General features: G+C 37.8%; 1 protein-coding gene across 1 annotated transcript in view; it reads left to right on the top strand.

Moving 5' to 3' along the window:
- Positions 1–8,080: 8,080 nt before the first annotated feature.
- Positions 8,081–24,257, top strand: part of RORB (RAR related orphan receptor B) — a gene marked incomplete at both ends in the record, with an annotated part of 62,032 nt that continues 45,855 nt past the window's right edge. Inside the window, 2 exons of the mRNA XM_082657056.1 lie at positions 8,081–8,120; positions 20,475–20,560. Of these exons, the coding sequence (XP_082513182.1) occupies positions 8,081–8,120; positions 20,475–20,560 (126 nt within the window). The remainder of the gene's footprint in view (positions 8,121–20,474; positions 20,561–24,257) is intronic.

Below are 24,257 nucleotides of genomic sequence, written 5' to 3'. Positions count from 1 at the left end.
ACAGATGCTAAATGAGAACGAGGGAAGTCTCTTACTCTTCCTGCGTAGTGAGCTTTCGTACTGGAAGTTCCATAAAGGAAGGTATTTAACTAAGTTACTAGAATAGTTTGTGCACTCAACAAACATATTTGCTGAATAAACGAACATCAAGATTCAAGAAGGAATTGGATTTCAGCCTTTCCTAATGTTCAGATCTCAACTCTTAAATAGCTTTGATTTCTATTGAATTAGATATTGTTTGCTTAATGTAAAAAATATTAAAGGCAAGATAATGGAGACAATAAAAAGATTAGTGGTTGCTGAGAGAAGTGGAAGTGTGGGAGATGAATGCACAGAGCACAGAGGATTTTAGGGCAGTGAAAATATTCTGTATGAGATTATAATGATAAGTACCTGTCATTACACATTTGTGCAAACCTATAGAACATACGACACCAAGAGTGAACCCTAACGTAAACTGTGGACTTTGGGTGATTGTGGTGTGTCAATATAGGTTCATCCTTGTTAAAAAAAAAAAAAAAAAAGTACCATTCTGGTGAGTGGTGTTGATAATGGGAGAGGCTACACATATGTGTGAGCAGGCTGTATATGGAAAATTTCTAGCTTCCTCTCAATTTTGTTGTAAACTTAAAACTAATTTAAAAATATAAAGTCTTTTGAAAAATATTCCGCATTTTTAATGAATATAATTACTTGTTCCCCAAAGTCTACCTTACATATTTTATCAATATAATAACCATGTAATGAAAGGAATCTAATTTTACTTGATACTGGGAAGTTTTGGTTGTTAATTTTCTTAACGTTTAAAACCTGATGTATTGGAAGGAAGCTTAGGAATGTATTAGTAAATGAGCAACCAGGGCTCAGGATTTCTGCCATTTGAATTTGGGGTTCTATTACTAATGTCATCCAGTAAGAGTATTGCTAGTCTCAAGGTTATATTGTCTATATAACCTTCCCTTGAATGGAAAATAAGTAAGAGCACTGAGGAGAAAATGCTTGGAAATGTAAATGGTTTTTATAATATGGGTTTGAACCAAAGTTAAAATGTTTGCTATCTCAGTTAGCAGAATAATTTAGCTACTGATTAAGGCACTAACCACTACTCTATACTGCAACAATATTAAATGGCTAAAGTTTCTTAAATGGATTATACAAGATAAGTATTCCCCAGGGAATATTTGACAATATCTGGAAACCTTTTTGGTTGTCACAATTAGGGGGTGATGGTGGCATCTAATGGGTAGAGGCCAAGGATGTTTACAATTTTGCTGTTGAGCAATAGCATAAATGATGCATTTACAAAACCATCAGTAGATTAATTCGTTCAGCCTTCTGAAGAATGTATAGTTTTGACTAAATGAAAATATATATTTAGGGACTTTCCTGGCAGTCCAGTGGTTAAGACTCCATGCTTCAACTGCAGGGGGTGCAGGTTCAATCCCTGTTTGGGGAACCAAGATCCTGCATGCCACAGCAAGGCCAAAAAAAAAAAACAAAACAAAATTAAAGATTAAAATATATATTTAATTTTACTAAGTACCCCTCAGAAACCTGAAGCAAATGCAATTTTTACAGAACAAAATGTTAACATGACTGGAGAAACCCTTTTCACTGCTCATGAATTTAGATAAAATGATGCCATTCAAAGTCCACAGCCATGAAGATAGGGATTCCACCTTGCTTCCTACTATGCTCTCACCAGCTGTGATTTTAAGGGAATTAAATGTTTATTAAGTGCCTTCTGTATACCAAGATGCTGGCTTATATGCTCTCCCATATGTTATCTAATATAATTTTTACAACAAATACATGAAATAGTAATTATTTTCCCTGCTTTATAAATGAGGAAACAGTGGTGCTGAGAGATTAAGCCACTCCCTAAAAGTGCATCACTAGAAAAGGGTGGAAATAGAACCCTGTTCTGATGATTCCGACACACCCTGCTCCTCTGCCTCTACACCCACTGTAGACCCTAAGATGTATATGAGTATTTAGTCATTCTGATTCATTACTCAGAGGATAAACTGATGAATGGATACACAAATTCTATGCAAAGACTTTAGCAGAAGTGTTTTCCGAGTGGTTTGGAATCAAGATAAGGCCATATATATATATATATATATATATATATATATATATATACACACACATGATAGCTGATACTTACTGAATATGTATTGTTTTACTCTGTTCAGGCTGCTGTAACAAAGTACCATAGACTGATTGACCAGGTGGATGATAAACAACAGAAATTTGTTTCTCTAGAAGTTCTAGAAGCTGGAAGTCTAAGATCAGATTGGGTTCCCTCTTCCATGTTCCAGACTGCCAACTTCCCATAGTATCCTCACATGGTGAAAAGAGAGTGAAAGAGCTCTCTGGGAATTTTTTTTATAACGGCACTAATCCCATTGATGAGGGCTCCATCCTCATAACTTAATCACCCCCAAAGGCCCCACCTCTTAATACCATCATATTGAGAGATAGGATCTCAACATATGAATTTGGGAAGACACGAACATTCAGTCCATAGCATTTATCATGCTTCAGATACTGTTCTTGGTGCTTTCTATGCATTTTCTCTTTTATTTTTCAAACAGCATAACAGAACTCACGAGGTGGATACTATTATTACCTCCATTTCGCAGGAGTGTAAACCGAGACTCAGAGGGGATAAATACCTTGCTCTAATCAGATAGCTGTTAAATAGTAAAGCCTAGATTTGTATCCAGACACTGAAACTCTAAAACAACTACAGTTGTCAACTGGGGGCTATTTTGTCCCCAGGAGATAGTTGGCAATATTTGGAAACCTTTCTGGTTGTCACAGCTATAGGGTGATACTGGCTTCTAGTGGATAGAGGCCAAGGATGTTTACAGTGCACAGAACAGCTCCCAGAAAAAGAAATTATCCAGCCCCAAATGTCAATAATGGCAAGGTTGGGAACCCTGCTGTAGGACCTACCTTCAGCATTTCTTTGTACTTTACTGCCATTGAATTGGGGCAGAATCATGGAAATAATGAATATGACATCTGACATTACTGATGATTAATTCTTACCTGTATTTAATCTTACACCACTTTTTCATGGCAATGTTGATTTTAATATATAACAGCATTATGTTATCTAAATTACATCAAAATTATCTTCGCATCTTCTGTAAAATAAAAATGTCTCGTCTCACATCCAAAACTTCCTACTAAATTGGTCTGCAGTAAATCTCCTGGGAATCAGATTTTTTTTTAAAGTTCCTCAAATGATTTTTAACATGCAGCCAAGTTGTTTTGAGAAACGTATAAAGAAAAATAGCAGAGATATTTAAAGTACGGAACACTTTCTAGTCTCCACTAAAGTAATACAGTAATGGCCCACAGTCACTGAATGCTTATTTTGTGCCTAGGACAGAGCTGAATACTTTACAGGAATTATCATACTTTAAATTCTTCAATACTTCTATCAGGTAGATGTTCTTATGGCCATTTTTACAAATGATGAAACTGAGGCATCAGAAGATTAAATAACTTGTCCAGAGCACACCAGCAGTATGTGACAGAGCTGCCAGTTAACTCTAGCTCCTCCTGATTGGAAAACCCACGCTGTAAACCAGTGGCTCTGAAACACGAGCGTGATCAGAGCCACCTGTAGGGCCGTGAGGACACAGATGGCTGGACCCCCTCCCACACACCCACATCAGAGGTTCTGAGTCAATACGTCTTGGGTGGGGTCTGAGAATTTGCATTTCTAACAAGTTCCCAGGTGATGCTGTTAATCCTGATGTTCTGGGGAACTATAATTTGAGAACCCCAGTGCTAAAGAGGGACAGTATTTTATAAAATCAAGCTCTTTCTCTTTTATGACACATCTTTTGTTTAAGAAGCTTCATCTCTCATTTTTCCCCTGAATCTTAGGGGATTTTTTTTTTAAAGTACTTTTCTGTCCCACTAGCTTAATGTCTTTTCATACCAGGGACAGTCTAAGTACCACACTGGCATGACAAGTGTATAATAGTTGCTGCCTACAGTGGAGTGGGGTGAAGGGAGAGCCATCCAGGGGGAGAGATCAACACCCTCTTGCCTCCAGTGATAATACTCCTAACCAGAGAAAAAGAAATCCAAACAGGACAAAGAAGGGACCTAAACCAATGGGAGAAAACTCCAAAGTGGCAATTAAATGCCTGACATAGGGGACGAAGGGAAAGGTAGCAGATTAGAGGAGAACAGGAAATCAAGAGAAGTTTTTTGGTCCAACCTCCTTGTTCCTACACTAAGAACCAATTATGATTAAATAAAGGGCAAAAAGAGGTAAGAGATTTTTTTCTTAACCTGCTCTCATCTCTGCTAAGTAGCAGCAAGCAAATAAGTCAACATGCCCCAAAGATGAGCTATCAAAGTGAAACATGAGTTAAAGGCAATGGTGGGAGTAGGCGGTGAGAATTATATCTGGTCCCCCAGTGCCACAGTCAGTCAGCAGCAATACACTCACCCACTAACCGACTCCATACATTTTATTGAATCTCTACGAGACGTTGAGAGAAACACAAAGAGAGGGTTTTATCCCTAAGGAGCTTACAGTCAAGGTGAAAGGTGAACATATAAACAGGATTAATGAAGAACACCAGGACCAAATGAGTGGCAGAGACACTAGAGATTACTTGGGTAATCACCATGATTGGAGTGGGCAGGGGATGCTTTGCAGAGGTGATGGGCGTTGAGCTGGGTCTTCAAGAATAGGTCAGATGTGGGTAGTTGGAGCACAGTGGAGAGAGGCCCTCAGCAGGGTCGAGGAGGAGAGAGGAGCGTCATGGAAAAGGCAGAGAAGTGAGGAATTTGGGGCCGACTTTCAAGGTAGATGGATGGATTTGGCCCTGGATCATAGGGTAAGTACCTGAAGACAGGGCTGACCCAGGCTGCAAAAAGCCAGACCAAAGAGGAGAATGGGTTTGTCTTGTGGACCCTGGAGGGCTGGAAAGTTTTTGATAAGGAGAGCGTTGTGATAACACTATAACTCTAGGTAAATTCCAACCATTTCTTCCTTTCCTTCCTGACCATACACCCCGTATTCAGGCTGGATTCCCCCCTCGTGCACATGCTTCTATCTCCAATCCTGCCCTTTGTTTGTGGGACATGGGCATGCTCTGTGCATCAAGGTGCCATTGAGTCTGTTTCAGCGTTCTTTGGTACCAATTTCCTGGCTCTCCAGAGCAGGAGCTGGATTTTTTTTCAAGGCTCAGGAGGCATGAGGAGGTATAAGTTTCTAACCCAGGATTTGGCTTCCAGCATCATACGAATTGTGCCTATAAATTTCGTTCCACGCAAGGTAGCGTTTACTAACCTTTAAGTAGTTCACAGAGAACAATTCAGCCTTCCCATTCAAATGGTAACACATGAAACATTTGGTATCCCCCAAGTCTGTTTACTTTCTGACTTAAAAAAAAATGGTTTTAAATAGCTTTCTTACCTATCCTCATTACCAACAGGTCTTCTAAAAGTATTATTCCTGCTATTATATAGAAAATTACAATTATAATGGAAGAATTTAAATAGGATTAAATCCAAGGTTGTTTTTTGTTGTTGTTCTTTCCTTTCTCTTTTTTTTTTTTTTTGGCCACACCATGTGGCATGTGGGATCTTAGTTTCCCACCAGGGATCAAACCCGTGCCTGCTGCACTGGGAGCGTGGAGTCTTAACCACTGGACTGCCAGGGAAGACCCTAAATTCATAGGTTTTAAATACACACTGGAGTGCAAACTCCATCTTATTTGTTTCCCAGTGTCTAGTACAAATAATATTAATTATTAATTAATATGTATTGGCTAAATGAACAAATAATAACCAGAGTCAACAGCCAAAATGCATGTCTCGGAGATAAGCAAAGACAAGAAGATTCATTTTCAAGTATATTTGCTGAATTTCCAATATGTACCAGACACGGTGCTAAGGGCTTTCACATTTCCTCCTCATACAACTCAAGTGGGCAGATGTTATGATCTTATGTTAGAGATATGTAACCTGAGGCACAGAAAAAGTTTAGTAACTTACCCAAGAATCCCAAACCAGGTGTTCTAATTCAAATCTAATTCAAACTCCAAGCTTCTGTCCTTGAGTTTTTGCCAGATTTATCTAATTATAGCAAATACCTGAGTGCTTATTACTCTCGCTTCTCACTTCAAGCTCTCCTCAGAAGATTCTGACTCAGTAGTTGGTGGGGGTCAGGAATCTATGGCTCTGGTGATTCTGAGAAACATTTCAGGGGTCTTCGGTCCCAGCTGCCCATTGGAATCATGTTGGCAACGTTTAAAAACTCCACATGCCTTGGCCCTGCTCTAAACAAATCAACGGGAAGTAAGAGAGAAATCCCTAGGTCTCGATATTTTTTAATTCTCCAGATCATTCCAGTGGGCCTCCAGAGCTGGGAACCACTGGGCTCAGCTCTACTATACTGACAATAATATTTAAGGGGTTTACCCAGCCTCCTCTAAGCACCTCTCCACCCCTTGCCTTTCTTCCCATACAGTGTGGGCCAGGAAAAAGCCAAGATACTTAAATGAAAAGAGGAACAGAAGGGAAGGAGATCAAGAAACCATTTGTGACAAGTGATTAGGGAAAAAAAATGAGAGCTGTCGAAAGTGGTAGGGGGAGGTGAGGGGTGAAGAGAAAGGTTTGAGATTCATCACTGAAACAATTTACTAACTCTAAGTGGAAGTTACATAAAGCTGACACTCATGTGAGCATATTGCTCTCAAGTAAAGATCGTGCACTTTTCTGTGGAAGTCAAAGCAATTTTTACAAACTCATATATTTATCCTTCCTTGTGACAAGGCTTGAAGATCAGAAATTCTGTCTGGGGACTTCCCTGGTGGCGCAGTCATTAAGAATCCTCCTGCCAATGCAGGGGACACGGGTTCGATCCCTGGTACGGGAAGATCCCACATGCCGTGGAGCAACTAAGCCCGTGCGCTACAACTACTGAGCCTGTGCTCTAGAGCCCGCAAGCCACAACTACTGAGCCCATGCACCACAACTATGGAAGCCCACGCACTCTAGGTCCTGCGTGCCGCAACTACTGAGCCTGCATGCTGCAGCTACTGAAGCCTGTGCACCTAGGGCCCGCTCGCCACAACTAGAGAAAGCCCATGCGCAGCCAAAAAGAAAAGTTAAAAAAATACAAAGAAATTCTGTCTGTGTCTTCATCGTTCTTATTTTACAAGTGGGAGTACTGAGGCATGCTGGGAGAATGAAGTCCCCAAACTGGTTCCCAGGCTTTGTTGCCACCTCTGCTGTAAGGGGTGCATATTTTCTCTGCCTGTAAAATACTCATGGGCATAGACAACTACAATGCAATATTTGGGAAAACAGAAATATGGAATACCTTTATGCCATCCTCCCTCCCAAACAACTGGAGGGTCCAAAACAATTGGAGCAAGTTAATATGACGGAAATTTATGTTATACTTTGATAATCAGAAATAACTTCAGTTATGTGGCATATGCCTATTGGATCTGTTTCCAAAGGGATGAAAACAAAGGAGAAGTGAAGTGCAGAAATTGTAGGTATCTATACACTTCTCGTGGGAGAAAATGACGTTTTAAAACTGCTGATTGTGATCTAGCAAGTGCTGCATTCCTTTGTATCAAAAAGAAAAACCAGGGCTTCCCTGGTGGCGCAGTGGTTGAGAGTCCGCCTGCCGATGCAGGGGACACGGGTTCGTGCCCCGGTCCGGGAAGATCCCACATGCCGCGGAGCGGCTGGACCCGTGAGCCATGGCCGCTGAGCCTGCGCGTCTGGAGCCTGTGCTCCGCAACGCGAGAGGCCACAACAGTGAGAGGCCCGCGTACCGCAAAAAAAAAAAGAAAGAAAAGAAAGAAAAACCAGTGTTCTCCCTCCTGCCTTCCTCGCCTGGGCACTCCTTCACCCTCACTTAATGAAACAGAACAGGTGATGCCTTTAACTCCTCTTTCATTTAATCTCATTAATGCAGTCTGTTGGGATTCTCATTGTAGGGTAACATAGGGACAGTCGCGTTAGACCTCTAATGAAAAGTGCAATATTTTTCGATTAGACTTTTAATTGCTACGTGAAAATGTGTGAGGATGAGCTCAAAACCAAAGCTGAGGCCACTGGTGAGTTTTGCATTTTCTTCTTTCTTCTGACACTTAGCTGTACGAACTATCCTTCAGGCAAGACAGTAAGCGTTTATAAGCTCTCGGCAAAATAAAGTGATGGCTAAGTGGGGGAACAATAAAATATTTTCTGACTTGAGCATGTATGTAATAAATAAGTCACTCAGGCTTTATTTTACACTGGAGAACATATTTATATATAAATATTATTATATCCTAGAGCAAATTATCAAACACATACGTTTTGAGACTGAATTCATGTGGTCATCTGCCCATTACACTAACATGAGGTTAACAGTGTGAACATCCATGTCACAATTTTGTCGCTTTGATTTTAGCCATTGTCATTACTATTGTTAAGATCATTTTACTTTTCTAATTTTTTTAATTTTTTTTTTAAATTGGTTTATCAATATATTATGGCAGGTACTTTCTCATATGTAAGAAATCTGTTTTCAAAAGAAATTCTATTTGGTTGAATGATTATTAACAGGTGAATTATGTTTGGGTTTTTCTTCTAAATTTTTTGTAAGTAAAGTAGTACATAGTTCCCTAAACACACATTATCTCATAGCATAGAGAGATTTTTGAGCATTCACTTTAAAAATATTTCAGGTCAAGGTGGTGCATGATTTTTTTTGTTAGTACTAGAACAACAGTTGGAAATATTAACATGTAAATTGATATAATTGTTCGTTTCAAATCATATAAGCCTAAAAATTGTTCAAAAAAAGTTACTAAGCAAATTAAAACTCCTAAAATATTATATTAACTCAGAAGTACATTTTTCCACAATGCTAGAGCTTCCTAGTGCCTGTATTTTTAGAAAAGAATAGCTATTGTTTCAAGGCAATTATTCACTGATTCCAGAATATATATATTTAAAGACTTTATTCATGAAATAAGCCATTACCAGCAGATTGCAGTTCTGACATCAATGGAATCTTTAAACAACGATTTATCCTTCCTATTGACAGACTTACTCAGGATATTGTTGTATTGTTGTTTAGAAATTAATAACACTGGACGTATTAATGTCTATGTACTTAATCCTCTTTGGGTCTGAATTACAATTAGCACAGGCTGACAGGTAAACTTAAATGTCCCTTTCTCCCTTGATTTGGTGTTAAAAAAAACAAACAAACATGAATTTGTCTTCTATTGTAAAGTTACATAGAACACTTTAATTTTAGGAGCTTATACGTGTGTGTGCGCATACACACACACACACCTCATTTTTTAAATGAACTGTATGAACAAATGTGCCTTTACATTTTAAAGACAACCAGATATTTTACTTTCCTCTTAAATTTTAGTGGAATTAAAAGGAATATTCCAGATTAAAGCTGCAGCTTTTTTTCAAGTTACTACGGTAGAAATTTTAGTGTTGTGCTTAGCAACTGGTTTTCACCAGTCTTTTTCCTCTATTATTTCCCCCAAAATAAATATTTCTGCTGCTTTGAAGTAATTCAAGCCTCTAAAGAAAATACTCAGAAAAGCTCCACTTTTTCCTACCAATTTAGACCACCTGGTAGCATCAAAATGCCTTTGGTAGAAATTAATGTATAAGAAACACAGCTAACGAATGGAGCAGCCATAAACATCTCCATGCAAATGTTGTTATAAACTATCAAGCAATGATTATGAATTTGCTGCTTGTAGAAAAACAGTTCAGACGAAACTTGTGAAAATGAATTTGAAAATCAGGGTATCTGTTCTTAGTACTTGGTCATCGTTGTTCACAGAACTCCCTCACCAGCTTACGTAAACACTGAATAAAGCTGTTAGGGATTACGTGCAGCATGATGGATCTGATGAGCTCAAAAATAAGATAGCTTGGGTCCTATAATATTTAGGATTATGCTGGTAATCTCTTTAGGGAAAGTGTGCAGTATCAGCAGAAAGGCACTTTAGTCTTCAAGGGAGCTAGGCACTCCTAATTCTATATTTGTTGAGTGGCTAAGCCTTTGCCTACCTTGATATAGGGCCTGTGTGATGTTTGGAATAGGGTGAAATTATAAGAAGGGGCTTACTGGAGTGACATCCCAAGTTATCATTTTACCCCTAAAATAATTTCTGGTGCTGCATACAGGTGAGAATACATTCGTTTAAATTCTAAGTGTCTCCTTTTTTGAAAAAGGCTGTCTATATAAGGATGAACTAAACCCAAATGTGTCTTTCTCCAACCTCTGAACTTGTTCTTGTCTCTAGAGATGAAATAAAAATTACGATTGTTTTTTCAATTCTATAATTTCTTTTCAAAATTCAATTCAGAAACAATGGAGACTGAGTTGCAAGTTTGCTAGAACATAAATGATATAGAAATGTAATTCTCAATGCAGAAACTTACAATATATTTTTCTATTGTAGCATTGTCTATGTTAAAAACAAAATCAAATTTCTTGCAGTTAATCCAAAAAATGAGTTCCTAAAATCTGAGTTCTTATAGAATGATCACTGGTATCCAGGTGTTCTCCCATAAGTGAAAGATCCCTCATGTCATGTTGGAGTGCCCATTCAAATGAATTTTTCCCTACGTCAACCCTCTGATGGCAAAGAAAGTCTTTGGGGCTAATGGTAGTGACTGTTCTTTTTCCATTTCATTCTCTCTCTCTCTCTCTCTCTCTCTCTCTGACACACACAAAACTGGTGTAAATATCTCACCTATGTTCTAAAGTTTGTTTATGTAGTTATTTGCTGCATCCATGGCTAAGGGCATGTTTAAAAAAAAAAACATAAGTGTTTGTAAATATGTAAGAGGGATAAATTATAATACTGTTCAGTTTTTGACCATCCAAGCAGACTGTAGGACATTATGAGCCAGTTAAATCAAGCTCTTATTACATTAGGAAGAAAAATGTTAATATGGTGCCAACATTCTGATCTTATATGGACGTTGTCCTCACGTGGGACAAGAATCCACCAAGTATCTCATGGAAAGATGAGATGCCACGTTTATTTCACAAGGTTTCTCTTTTCAAGAACGAAGGCATTGAAATTGGATTCTGATCACTGTATTTTAGACTATGTCCTCACCTTTGCCCCTGTAGTCTTGGTTTGTCTCTTTTTTAACACACTTCAAGAGATTTGGTCTTTCTTTACCACTAAGCAGGAAGAGACTTTTTTTTTTTTTTCTTAGTTTCAAGTTCTCTGAAAAACTTCTGAGAACTTCAGGAATGGTCTCTACCACATCTATCAATGGAAAGAGTGAGAAATAGTACTGTGTCCTTTCCACCCCACACTTCAGTTGCTTAGGGTTTTCTTGGTGTGTATGGGGGACGGGGGAGTGTTAATTAGTCTTCCTGTTTCAACCTTTGAATTGTTTACCTTCAAATATATAATTTAGTGGCTTTATTTTTATATTTCTCAGCCATGTCCCTGTTAATTGGCCTTTTCAAGTATCCTTGAAAAGAATGTAACATAGGAACCACTTCTTAGAGCACAGTGAACAGTGAAACTGGGTTGAACCACATGAAATCACCAACGTTGACTATCTCCTTGCACAAAAGAGTGGCAAATTCATATGGTTCAATATGATATATGTGACTACAGATAAAAGCATGATTGTTTGATAACTCTAAAAGAATTCTGCTATTTATTTTTCATTTAACCCCATTAACTACCCTGTTTACTTTCTACGACCCAGCTCAAAAGCCACCTCGTCCATCAAATCTTGCCAGCTTTCCCTAGTTGAAATCAATGTACTTCTTCCAGGTTTAGTTTAGCATTCATCTCAGTCTGCCCTGTGTTGACGTTGTGTAGACCTGTGTGGGGTTGTACAATCATTGTATTCACTTTGGAGACAGAAACTTGGTTTTGCATATATCTGTGGCCTAAAAGAAACAAATGCTTGCTCAATTGCCTTTGCTGGGGCTGTCTCAGAGGATTTTCACTACCTCCATCAAAAGAAGCACTTTGAGTAATTCAATTATTTCTAATAGTTAATAGAATTTTTAGTACAGTGTTAGATTTACAGAATAAGTGAGCAGAGTTCCGTATATCCACCCACCCTCTCACCTACAATTTCCTCTATTATTAATAGCTTGCATTAGTGTGATATATTAATGAACCAATACTGACACATTATTATTTACTACAGTCCATAGTTTACATTAAGGTTCACTCTTTGTGTGGTACTGCTCTGTGAATTTCTATGAGTTTCGACAAATGCATAGACATGTATCCATCATTACAGTATCATACAGCACAGTTTCACTACCCTAACAATTCTCTGTGTTTCACCTATTTATCCCCCAAACCTGGGACAACCACTGTTTTTTTTGTTTTTTTTGTTTTTACTGACTCCAGAGTTTTGCCGTTTCCAGACTGTGCTATAGTTGGAATCATACCGTGTGTAGACTGTTCAGACTGTCTTCTTTCACTTAGCAACATATATATATAAGGTTCCTCCATATCTTGTCATGGCTTGATAGCCCATTTCTTTTCAGCACTGAATAATATCCCATTGTCTGGATGTGCCATAGTGGGTTTAGCCACTCACTTATTGAAGGATGTCTTGTTTGTTTCCAGTTTGGGGTGATTATGAATAAACTTGCCATAAACATCCATTTGCAGGTTTTTGTGTAGACATAAGTTTTCAGCTCACTTGGTAAATACGTAGCAGCACAATTGCCGAGTCATATGGTAACACCATGTGGCTGTGTAAGAAACTGCTAAACTGTCTTCCAAAGGGGCTGTACTATTTTGCATTCCCACCAGCAACGAATTCCCTTTGTTCTGCATCCTCGCCAGCATTTGGTATTGTCAGTTTTTTTTAGATTTCAGTCATTCTAACAAGTGTGTTGTTTTAATTTGTAATTCCCTAATATAATATGACATTGAGCATCTTTTCATATACTTATTTTCTGTCCATATATCTTCTTTGGTGAGGTGTCAGTTTTGATCTTTTGCCCAGTTTTTGAAGTCTAAGAGCTCTTTGAATATTTTGCATAGAAGTCCTTTATCAGATATGTGTTTTACAATATTTTCTCTCAGTCTGTGACTTGTCTCTTCATTCTCTTAATGCAATTAGATTTTTAACATAGAAAAGCTGTATTTTTTCATCTTCTAAAAAGAGGCTTTTTTGCTCTTTTGATTTTTTCTCCAGAGAATTAACTCTGCCTGTTCACTCTGAATCATCTGTGTGACCTGATGTGTGGAGTTTCTCCATCCCTGCCCTCCTTCAGTGAAGGTGGTGCTGCATAAACTTGAATTTCCTATTGAAGTTTTCAGCTAAATGGAGACTAGAGAAAGGGGTTCAGAAACAAATTAAGGAACTAAAGAGAGACAAGTTTTTTCACTGCAGCACAACAACTGCTGTTTTCTTCTTTTTATAACTGGAAGAATTAGCTATCAAAGAGGATGCATGTCTTTTTTTCTTATATAAAGTTGTCTTCACAGAGAGTTGGAGCTTGAGGGCAGATACCCTGAGAGTTAAATTGTAGAAGGTCTTTCCTTTCTCTCTTCCAGAACTTCTCAAATTTTACTCTGCATCACAGAGGTTCTCTTACAGTACAGATTCTGATTATGTTGGTCTAGGGTAGGACCTAAGTGCCCACATTTCTATCAAGCACCGAAGCCATGTCAGTGTGATGGTCAGGGACCACACTTTGAGTAGCAGATCTCAAGACAGCACTATGATAGAGGAGAGGAATGTGATGAGTATCCATCATGACTATTGAACTCTATGTTAACTAATCGGCTTCCGTGAGACGGGGCAGCATTCCAAATGTTTCATTTCCAGAATTACCATGGCTAGCTGAAATGAGTTCATTTCTGTTTCAAACACTGTTTGACCTTCTTAGATTTAACAAAAGAAGAAAACTTGGTGCAATTCCATTTCTAAAATAGAAAAACTGTTTTTTAATCTTCTCAAGAGAGGCTTTTTCACACTGAGGATCCAGAGAGTGAGCTAGCATCCAGAACCCCAAGAGGGAGTCCACAGAAGAGGGGGGACACACTGCCATGCAGTGTTGTAACATGAAGAAGATGTAGGCACAGCTGACAGCCATTAAATCTGCAAAGGAAACCGGTACACTGGATGTTCATTACAGTAACGCAAGATGTTTCTGGGAATACCCTGGCTTCTCTTTCTTCTGCCTTGGCAATTAATGACCAGAGTTTTTTTTTTTAACTAACCCTTCAATTGTCTTACTGCCTTTTGAACAAAAGAGAAATGCCTAAAAGACAATAGCAGAATCTGCTTTTCCAGAATCCTGTAAAGTTTTTTATTTCCCGTAATGCCAGCGAAATTAAAAATTCCATCAATTCTCATAGTAGCTAAAACTGTAATTACCTGGACATCATAGAACATTTCTTATCAAATTTGAATACTGCCCTGGGAGCTTGTTTCAAAGCAAATTCTGATGCAGTTGGCTTGGGCAAGTCTTGATAGTCTGCATTTCTAACATGCTCACAGGTCCTGCCGATGCAACTGGTCTACAGACCACACTGTGAGTGGTCATGGGAGACATTAACTGCTTTCAACCTGAATGATGTCAGGTCCTACACACACATTATCTCATTATAATTAACACTTTGACAGGACAAGATGTACTTAATGGGAATTAATTCAAAAATTATGAGTTTAAAACCACCACGACTTACAAAAGTGATTTGCTTTGCTTCCAAGGGGGATATTTAACTTATCATCAGTAATGCTACTAATGATAATACTAATTTCTGTCCTTGTTCTCTGTTGGTCTTCGTTGGTCTCATTCTCTGTTGTTTCACTCTTCTGGGGAGTCAGAGTAAGCAAGCAACTCTTTAGGGGTAAATGCTAATATGCAAAAGATAAATCAACTCCCTTCATGATAATCCTACCAATTATGCCTTTGGAAAAAATCATTTTTTGCCATTATCTTATGATAGTAATTTTTTTTTTCTTACTGTAGTTTCCAGTGATATACAGTGTAGGGAATTATAGTGATATAAAAATAAGTGGTATCTTTAGATCATTCAGAAGCTGTCTATCAACTGAATAGAACAGAAAGTTCACACAGACCACCACCCTGAATACTACAGAGAAGAGCTTGAGAAGAAAGAGTGACCCCAAATACTGATAGATGTGAGGGCATTCCAGTAGGAATTAGAGTACACTGAATTTCATGCACTATATTTGGTATTTAAGCAGGATGCTGGGATTAAGATACTCTGTGCCCTGATGAGATAAACGAGAACACAAACCTGATCCAATATCTGGAATCTTTTCAAATTAACCGCATAACATGGTACAAGGGCAAAGGCTCAAAGACTTTTACTTTTTTCCTGAGGGTCTCATTTTTCCACACTTTCATCCCACCCCAATCTTGGAGCTATTTTCTGATAAATCAAAGTTACAGTGGAACCAGATCTCAGGAATACCTGCTTCATCTTTTGGGGCTGTTGCTATGTGATATCGTAAAGTTTTGTACCTAATAGAGGTAGATACTTAATCTGCCAATGAGAGAGGAAAAGAATACAAACAGGGATTTTAATTCAGATTTGCCACAAATGATACATGAGATACAATCTAAGTAGGAGATACAACTTGGGCTACTGAGACCATCTGCAAAGAGATTTTTAACCAAAATAGTCATCTGTATTGGAAACTTTTACATATGCAAATTGTGCTTCACTCAGACATTAAGAGTTCTTCCCGCACTGCCCACTTTTAGCATAACTGTAAAATTCTGGGAAGGAGGAACTGGCAGGCAAACCCAGTGTCCAGGAATGGGAGTTATCCTGGTTATGGGTAGATGCTTCATATTTCCCTTAAGAAAACAAAAGGTGCTGCAAGTATAGCCCCCAAACAAAAGCCAGGAAACAGAGAGAGAACTACTGGTCACTCCTTAGTATTTTCAGATTCTGGCCTTATCCCAGGATCTTATTTCCTTTGCGGGTGGCTTACGTGCTACAGAGAATTCCTTGTTAATAATCTGATTCATTTAATTCTCAATGCGAGCCTTTTATCATATCAGGATCACCAGGGGGCCTTTTTCAAAATACATATCCACTCCAGCCTTGAGATTTTGATTTCTTCTCCTCACCCCAAATATGGAAAATCAGCATTACTTAAAGCCTCTTTCATAAAAGGGAGTGTCAAATCTTTTGGTTTTACTGAAGGAAAGAAAATTAGGACTATTGCTTTAAGGAGTTATAAGAATTCTCTTTCAGGCTCCATAGAAAATATTTTAAAAGAAGTATGACCTGGACTCTGTCCTCAATGGATTTAAAATGGCCAGAATATAAAAATGGCCGGGCTGAGGTATAAGAGTTGGAATGGTAAGAAAGGAGAGCCACAGGAGCTCACACAGTCAAAAATGTTTCCACCAACCAGAAAGTACGTAAAAGGTCCATTATTACTACCATTCCTTACGGATGCTTTTAACAGTTAAGGTATTTTGATGAATCAAAGTGATTCATTTTCTAGTTAACGCATTAGCCCGGATTAGTTTATTTAACCTTGATACCTGGTGTCACAGCTGGGGCTTCTGAAGGAGTAGAACTAAAGATATGTATATTTTGAGAAGCAGGGAGAATGAAAAGCATGGTGGCTTTGTGTGATGCTGTGTTAAGGGCCCCTCAGCAAGGAAGGGCCTTCAGGAGTACTCCAGGGTGAGAACTGCCGTCTTCAAAGAGGGAGACAAATTTGGATTACTACCCTGCAATCGTTGAATAGGACCTGCCTGCCAAATCAGGGGATATTAAGTTAGTTGTGCTTCATGAATTATTCTAATATGAAGTAAAACATCAAATTATTTTAAATCTTCCCTGACACTCTTTGATGCTATAAGAATATCATTTCCAAATAAACAATATATGATTGCTTTTATAAACAAAAAAATTTAATTGGTAAATAAAAATTAACTACAGTCTCCACAAAGGCTTACCAATAGAAAAATGTAAGAGAAAGGACGATATAAGAAATTGAAAACCTGATAAATGAGCACATCTCAAGCCATCTCTCAGGGCACTGCAGCCCGTTTAAATTCGTCTCACAGAGGCTATTGTTGAATTAATCTATGAGTCCAGCAAAAGTATGGAAGTTGAACTCCCTCCTCAGCCTCTAGCACCTTCATTGTCACAGCTGGTGAGGTCCAAGCCACCAAATCCTCCCTAGACGTTCAGTTTGAAGCCACGATAAATAGCTTGTCTCTAGATCTGCAGTCACCGAAAGACAATCGCACAGGAAACAATGACTGGTGTAATGGCAAGACATTTAGAAATGGCAAACATTGGAGCAATAATGTGATGTGTTGTCGTAATTAGTGTCTGAAATACCCTGCCTTGAAGATGTGCTTTATAAAATACATAGTGTGAACTGTGAATCTGTAGCTCAGAAGCAGTTTATTTTAAACGAGAGAAAAGGAAAAGGATTCGTACTTTAAATTATTTAAATTTATATTCACCTATAATAAACCTCAGATGATCTATTCTGCCATAGTAGGTAAAAATGGTCATAGATTTTCCAAACTGATAACCCCTTCCCACACAACAGGCTTACACATACACACTTTTAAGTGACTTCTTTCTCTTTAAAGATACCGTTAAAATGTTTATGGTTCTTCAGGATTACATGTTGAGCTAGAATTATAAATATGTATAAATATGCAGATGCTCTATCGAATCATTCCTTATCCCATTTGTATTTCCGAAGTTGTGTAAGATAACCTTTGTGGCTTTCCAGAACATCTTCTCACACCCCAGGGGGCAAATTACCTCTATTTTCATTTCCTTTAGACTTAGATCATTTTATAATTAAGAACTTATTGAAGCAGATTCTCCCCATGTGTAAGTTACTCCCTGGGGAGTAATTTATGCAAAGAGCACCTCTGACTTAATATCATATAAACCTAACAACTGTACAATGGATACCTGGGATTTTTAGTCAATTTTGCAATCATTGTAAAAAATCCACAGTTGGAAAGGTTACACTGGAAAAAAAAAAAAAGACAAAACCTGGTACAAAAAGCTTATAGTGTCATTTGTTTGGGTTTTTTAATGATTAGATTTTTTAATAAAGGAATAATAATGTGGCTTGTCATATTTTTTGTCCAAAAACATCAGAAATAATGATGTTTTTGATGGTGATGATGAAGATTGACATTTTGTAGCTCTTTACTCTTTTCAGGGTACTTCCACATAAAATATCTCATTTAATCCTCACACCTCTATGAAGTTTGTCAGCTAAGCTTTACAAACCAGAAAACAAGATCAGAGATCTTTTTCTTGGTCATAGGCCCAATCATTAACAGATCAGGTACTGGAATCCAGGGTGACAGAACAGAATAGAGTGACATCAAATCTCACATTTTTTTCATATCCCACAATTTTGAAGACAAATCCTAGTTCATACATAAAATCAGAAGCAAATAGAAACACTTATTCTAATAAGTATTTTAGTTGAATTTGTCTCTTCTCCTGATATTTTTATCATTATCTCTTTAACTGGTGCTATTGGAATAATATAGGAATTCAAAATTGTATTTGTATTTTATCTTTGTGAGAAGCAGAGAAACGGTTACTGAATGAAAGCTCAGGAAAATCAGCTAATTGCCCATCATCATTTCCCGAGTCACCTCAAAGGCGTCATTAACCACCTGTATCCTCAGTTTTCTCATATGAAAAATAGGGACATAACTGAATTTTTTGCTTATAAAGATGATTTGAACTTACTGCGAAATATTTAATTTAAACAAAATTTAATGTGCTCCCCTAAAGCTAAGTATTAGTTTTTTAATGAAAACAATAAAAAGAGGGTTATGTCTTGCATTTATTTGTTTTGTATATTCAAGGGTGAGAAACTGTAGAAAAGCATCCAAGTGGCAGATTGATGTATAAAGCATTTTGAAGCATATTTTGCATAATTATTTTAAATTGGGAGAAGGAATAGCAGATCTTCCTACTGTGTATAATTTTAACAACACTGAGAATACTATCAGTGACGTAGGAATTACTACATTCTAAATAAAGTTTATATCATGGATTCATCCATAACCTCAAAGCTGATGGCTTAAAATCATCTTTCCAAGAGATTCTATACACGGGTGTCTACAAGACATGACACCAAATTGCACACGTGCAAAATGGAAATCCTGTGCCTCACCATATTCCACAAAGGAGTTAGCTTACCAACCAACCATGTATGTCAAACCTACTATTTAATCTTACACCCAAGGCTGGGAAGCTAGAAGTCACCTTTGATTCTTCATCAATTTCCACCTCTGTATCCTTTCTTTCTTTTATCTTCTCACCTCTTCCATTGAGCTGTCTTTCTGTTTGCTTCTTCCTCTCCATTTATCCTGCCACCGATGTAACTCACACCTTCAGCTCCTAACACCCAGGTTAGGAATAGTCTTTTAGTTAGTTTCCATTTGTGTCTGGTTAACCTGCCAAACTCACCTTTCTAAATTACCCAAACCATCACTTTCATCAATTCTTCATTCACTTCTTTGATTCCTTATGGCCAGTGATGTCAGGTGAAAATTCCTCTGCCTAACTCCCAAGATCTTGATAATCTGACATCATTCCCTCTATCCAACCACATGGCCCAAGTTTCCATTAGAACCAAGTTGCTTGTCTCAGCGATCACAAGCCACAATCATCCGGGGCCTCCTTCATTCCATTCTGCTTGCAGAAATGCCTTTTGCCTTGTACTTCCTACACAATATTCAAAATCAGAATGTCTTCATCTCCAATGAAGTTATTTCAGTTCCTATTGAAGTAATAGTACCCATATGCTTTATTATTTTTCCCCTGATATCGCCATGTATTCATTTAGTTTTATTAAATTATTAGTGTCATTAGTATATCTTATCTTGTGTCAACAACCTTTATTATTTTAGTGGATATATAGATGCTTAATAAATATTGAACTGATTCATCATTGCCATTTTCACAAGTAATCATCCAACCACTTAATGTATAAAGTCACCTCCACCCCTTCCAGTTTCCCTTATTTACTTATGTAAAATAATATTGAAATAAGGCAATGTGATCATTCTCAGTGACTTAATGTTTGAAGTGCAAAATAAGAAAACCAAAGCCACAGGTTCAAGGGATTTTTAAGTCACACTACATGAAGGTCAAGTTCAAAAAAAGGAGAAAACAGTGAAAGCCAAAGTTTAGAAAGCTTCTGGTCCCTGGTTATATTTTTTAGTTTGAGGAAAATAAAACAAACAATGGTAAATGGATGCCCTTTACTTAGAAGAAGCAGCTGGGGGCCGTTCAAATAGAAGTGGGTGATCTCACAGCCCCACCCCCATCCTAGTGTCTTCAAACACTGAGCCATGGCGGGGAGAGGTGGGAAGGGAGATCGGAGGGCGAAAAGAAAACAACTCCGTAAGCTCAAAAATGTCTGTTTTCCCCTTTCAGCACAAATTGAAGTGATACCATGCAAAATTTGTGGCGATAAATCCTCTGGGATCCACTACGGAGTCATCACGTGTGAAGGCTGCAAGGTATGGGACTTTAACTCAGTACTGCCAACAGCATCCACGTTTGCCTCAGGCATCTGTGTACTTCACAGTGCAAGAGGTGACACCTTTTGAAAGGCCTGCTAAAGAATTCTTGTGCCTGCTGCTGACACTGAGGAATTCTTGCTTGGTGGGTGGGTGGGTTGATTTTCTGTTCTTTGGCCTTTTACGTTTTTGTCATTGTCTAACTCATCAGCAGGTGCTTAAAAATGGATTAACATTTAAAAGCTTCAATTATTCACATTTACAGAGCTATAAATACTGATTTACTGTTTTAACAGTTTTGTGTCCAGTAAACTCCATCACATTTATATCAATATGAAAGGTTAAAATAAAGATTATAAGCTAATGGCCATGTATTTATTTATTTGCTTGAGAAAGCCGTCGAGATAGCAGTTGCAATATGCATGTGACCATCCTTTATTCTCATGTTCCAGAAAAATAAAAGAAAACTGGAAGCATGGAATGTTAAAAGTGGAGCAGATAATCTCTGATCAGTTAAAAATCATCTGCCCCAACTTCATCAATGAGATCCTGAGGTCTAAACGAGATTATGTCATATGGCCCATGTCACTAATCTAGTTAGTGAAAGAACATGGCCAAAAGCATGTTTCTTTCTCTGTTTTTCATGCTCAGTCTAGTGTTCTCCTCCACAACAAATCCAACCAATTCTTCCAAAGACAGACTAATTCCTATGAGCAAGTTGATTTTTAAAACACAAAGCTGGAGGAATAGCAGTTAACATAGACTTAATCTGAAATAAGAGAAATTTGAAACTTAAGAGTAAATGTTTAAATTTAATCCTTAGAAGGAAAGAAAGGGTGAGAGACTAAATATCAAGGGGGAAATGAAAACAGTTCTGCAATTTTAAAGGGCAGTATGTAACCAGAACAAATGAAATGCAGACATAGTCCAGGAGGGGAAAGCGATAGACTGGCAAAGTTATTGGCAAAAGCAATTATATTTTTGATCAAAGATGCAAGCAAAGTGAATCATTAATTTAAGGTCAGTAAACTGAAGGAGATGCGGCACAATCAAAAATTCTAAGAACAAACTTTAATCTTATAAGACATTCAGATATAAATGAAACAAAACGTACTATAACTCAGATAGTCATACTATGTGAAAAATTGGCAGTGTCTTCATAATAGTCTCAAAAATTATGATTCCTGGAATTGAAACTGGAGGGAAGAAAAGAAAAAGGACTAAATGAGAATAAAGTAGGGGAGGGATGCAGAGGGGGCAGAATAACATGAAATGTCCTAACCCATTAACATACTGACTGGCTTTAGAGGTGATTAGCAGTAATCCATCTTTGAACATCATGAGATGTGCCTTGTATTCTGTTCTTCTGCAGACCTATAATTAAGAATTGCATGTTATTCACCTTAATGCAAATTTTTCAACTTATCACAAGACACGTTAAAGCAAAATTACGAATCAGCAATTTTTTACCCTTCTAGAATAAGTTATTACTTCCTCTGGGCAGATAGACAAACAGTTTTCTTCATAAACACTAATAATTTTGTTTTCTTTTTCTTAACTTATTTTTTATTTTTTTGGCCATGCCACGTGGCGTGCAGGATTTATTCCCCCAACCAGGGATTGAACCCATGCCCCCTGCAGTGGAAACACAGAGTCTTAGCAACTGGACCATCAGGGAATTCCCCTAAATACTAATAATTTTGGAATCAGACACCTCTCCAGTGAAATCACTTCCACCGTGTTGGTTTATTATGCAAGTTTAAGAGCTCTGGTCTAGTTTACACAGTACCCATGAAAAAATGTTTTGTAGCTCAGTGTCAAAGTGGAAATGTTTTGTGTTTCATTGTATAAAGCCGTATTTAGAAAATGTCTGTTTTCAAAGTATGAGGCTATGGTCATGTTAAGGAACTAAACATTTTAAGCAGTGATTTCCAAAAAAGATTTAACTACTGAACAAATATATTCCAACAGGTCAATAGTCAAGAACGAGTATTTAGGCTCCTGTCATCTTTTCTATTTAAAGAAGCAATCCAGGATCAAAGAACTTATGCTGTCATTTTGAAGCATATTCTGAGGTTTTAGTCAAAATGATACTGTACACCACACAACTTCTTTTTATTTCATGGAAAAACCCACATCTGTAAATATGCTACATTTTTCTCCAAATAGCAAACTCAAGAAATTCTGCTCAGACTAAGATATCAATGTCAGCACATTTAGTATCAACCTCTGAATTTTCATAATACTGTTTTCAGATCAACATAAACCACCCATTTTAAATAACATCATTTCCGCTTGTGCACTTATTCAAGTTCCTTTTCATCCAATAAAAATTTAAAACGAAATCTCTTTTTCATGCCAGAAACCTCATTTGCAGTAATGAGCAACAGATAAGCAAGAAATGTCTCACAATTAATGTCAAATTGGCCTTAAATTAGGGCTGTAGCTGTGACTTCAAAAAAGTCTCTTCTGTCAACTCCTTTGCTAAGTGGCACTTAAGAGTATCCTTAGGTAAAAACCACACAATTCTCTTGTAAAATGTAAATTCCAAGTCATCTTCAATCAAGACCGATGAGCTGAGGTTATGCCTTCTGACAGCTTTCACAGTATATGAAGTACATCATTTCAACCTCTGGGGGCTTAGATGGGATCTCTTGTTTAAGGGCTCCATGAGTTCATACAAACTGGCCAATTGGATATCTTATTTTGCCACCACTGGTTCATTAAATAAATAAGACGCATGGATCTGTGGGGGCAAAACTAGCTCTTGTTGTTGAATGGCTTGAGGATTACAGCCACAAAACCAATTGGCACTCCTCTCTAAGGAGGTACTTGGCCACTCATCCCTTTCTGAGGCTTTTCATAAGGTTGGCCAAGCTCTCTGTTACAGTGCCTTGCCAAGCCATATGGAAGCCTGAGGCAAAAGGAAAATTGATAATTTTAATTCTGTTTTTATGTAAACTTTTGGGGAGTTTGCATTAATGTTGATTTGTAACATGTAAAATCAGTGTTAAAATGTTTATCCTGAGTACCACATCTTTTGGCAACCCTTAAATGTGTGACCAATGTGATTGCCTCACCCGTCTCACCCTAGTCCCAGCCCTGCACTATCCTCCCATTGATAGTTGAGGAAACTGTTTGACAGAAGTCAAGTGACCTCTTCCAGGCCTCTCAGCGAGATGGGCATTGCGTGACCATCCTGGACCTTTTCTAGGCTTCCTCCTTCCGAGAGATGATAGTACAGGATATCTTTTCCTAAAATTTATCTTGGTAAATCTATTTGTAGATCACTGCTTTGTTTGTAGCACTTTGCGCTTTTGCTGTATTGTAATTCAAGGACAAGGAGTGATGAGGGAAACTAATTAAATAGGGGAATGAATGGGTGAAGGATACTTTCATATCTCTGGAGAAAATGTTTATTTACCCCAGTAGGATTTTTGGTAAGAGAACTAAGGTGGGCGGTATCCAAAGAATTAAAAAAATAATCGACTCAGCTGTGGGTTTATTTATAAGGGTGATGTATGGTCCAAGGCAGTTCATTTTGTACCAGAAGGACCTAAACGTACTTGCATGAAGACCTCCTAGATCGCTACAGCCTGAGGCCAAGCAGAGAGCATTCATTCAGCTTTTACTTATTGTCTGTTTTCTACTGAGCAGTTTTTATACCATATTTCCTTTATTCAAAGATGTGGTTGAC

Source organism: Grampus griseus, assembly GCF_964374135.1.
Source record: "Grampus griseus genome assembly, chromosome: 6".
NCBI classification, from domain to species: Eukaryota; Metazoa; Chordata; class Mammalia; order Artiodactyla; family Delphinidae; genus Grampus; species Grampus griseus.
This window is presented reverse-complemented; position numbering and strand designations above follow the sequence as displayed.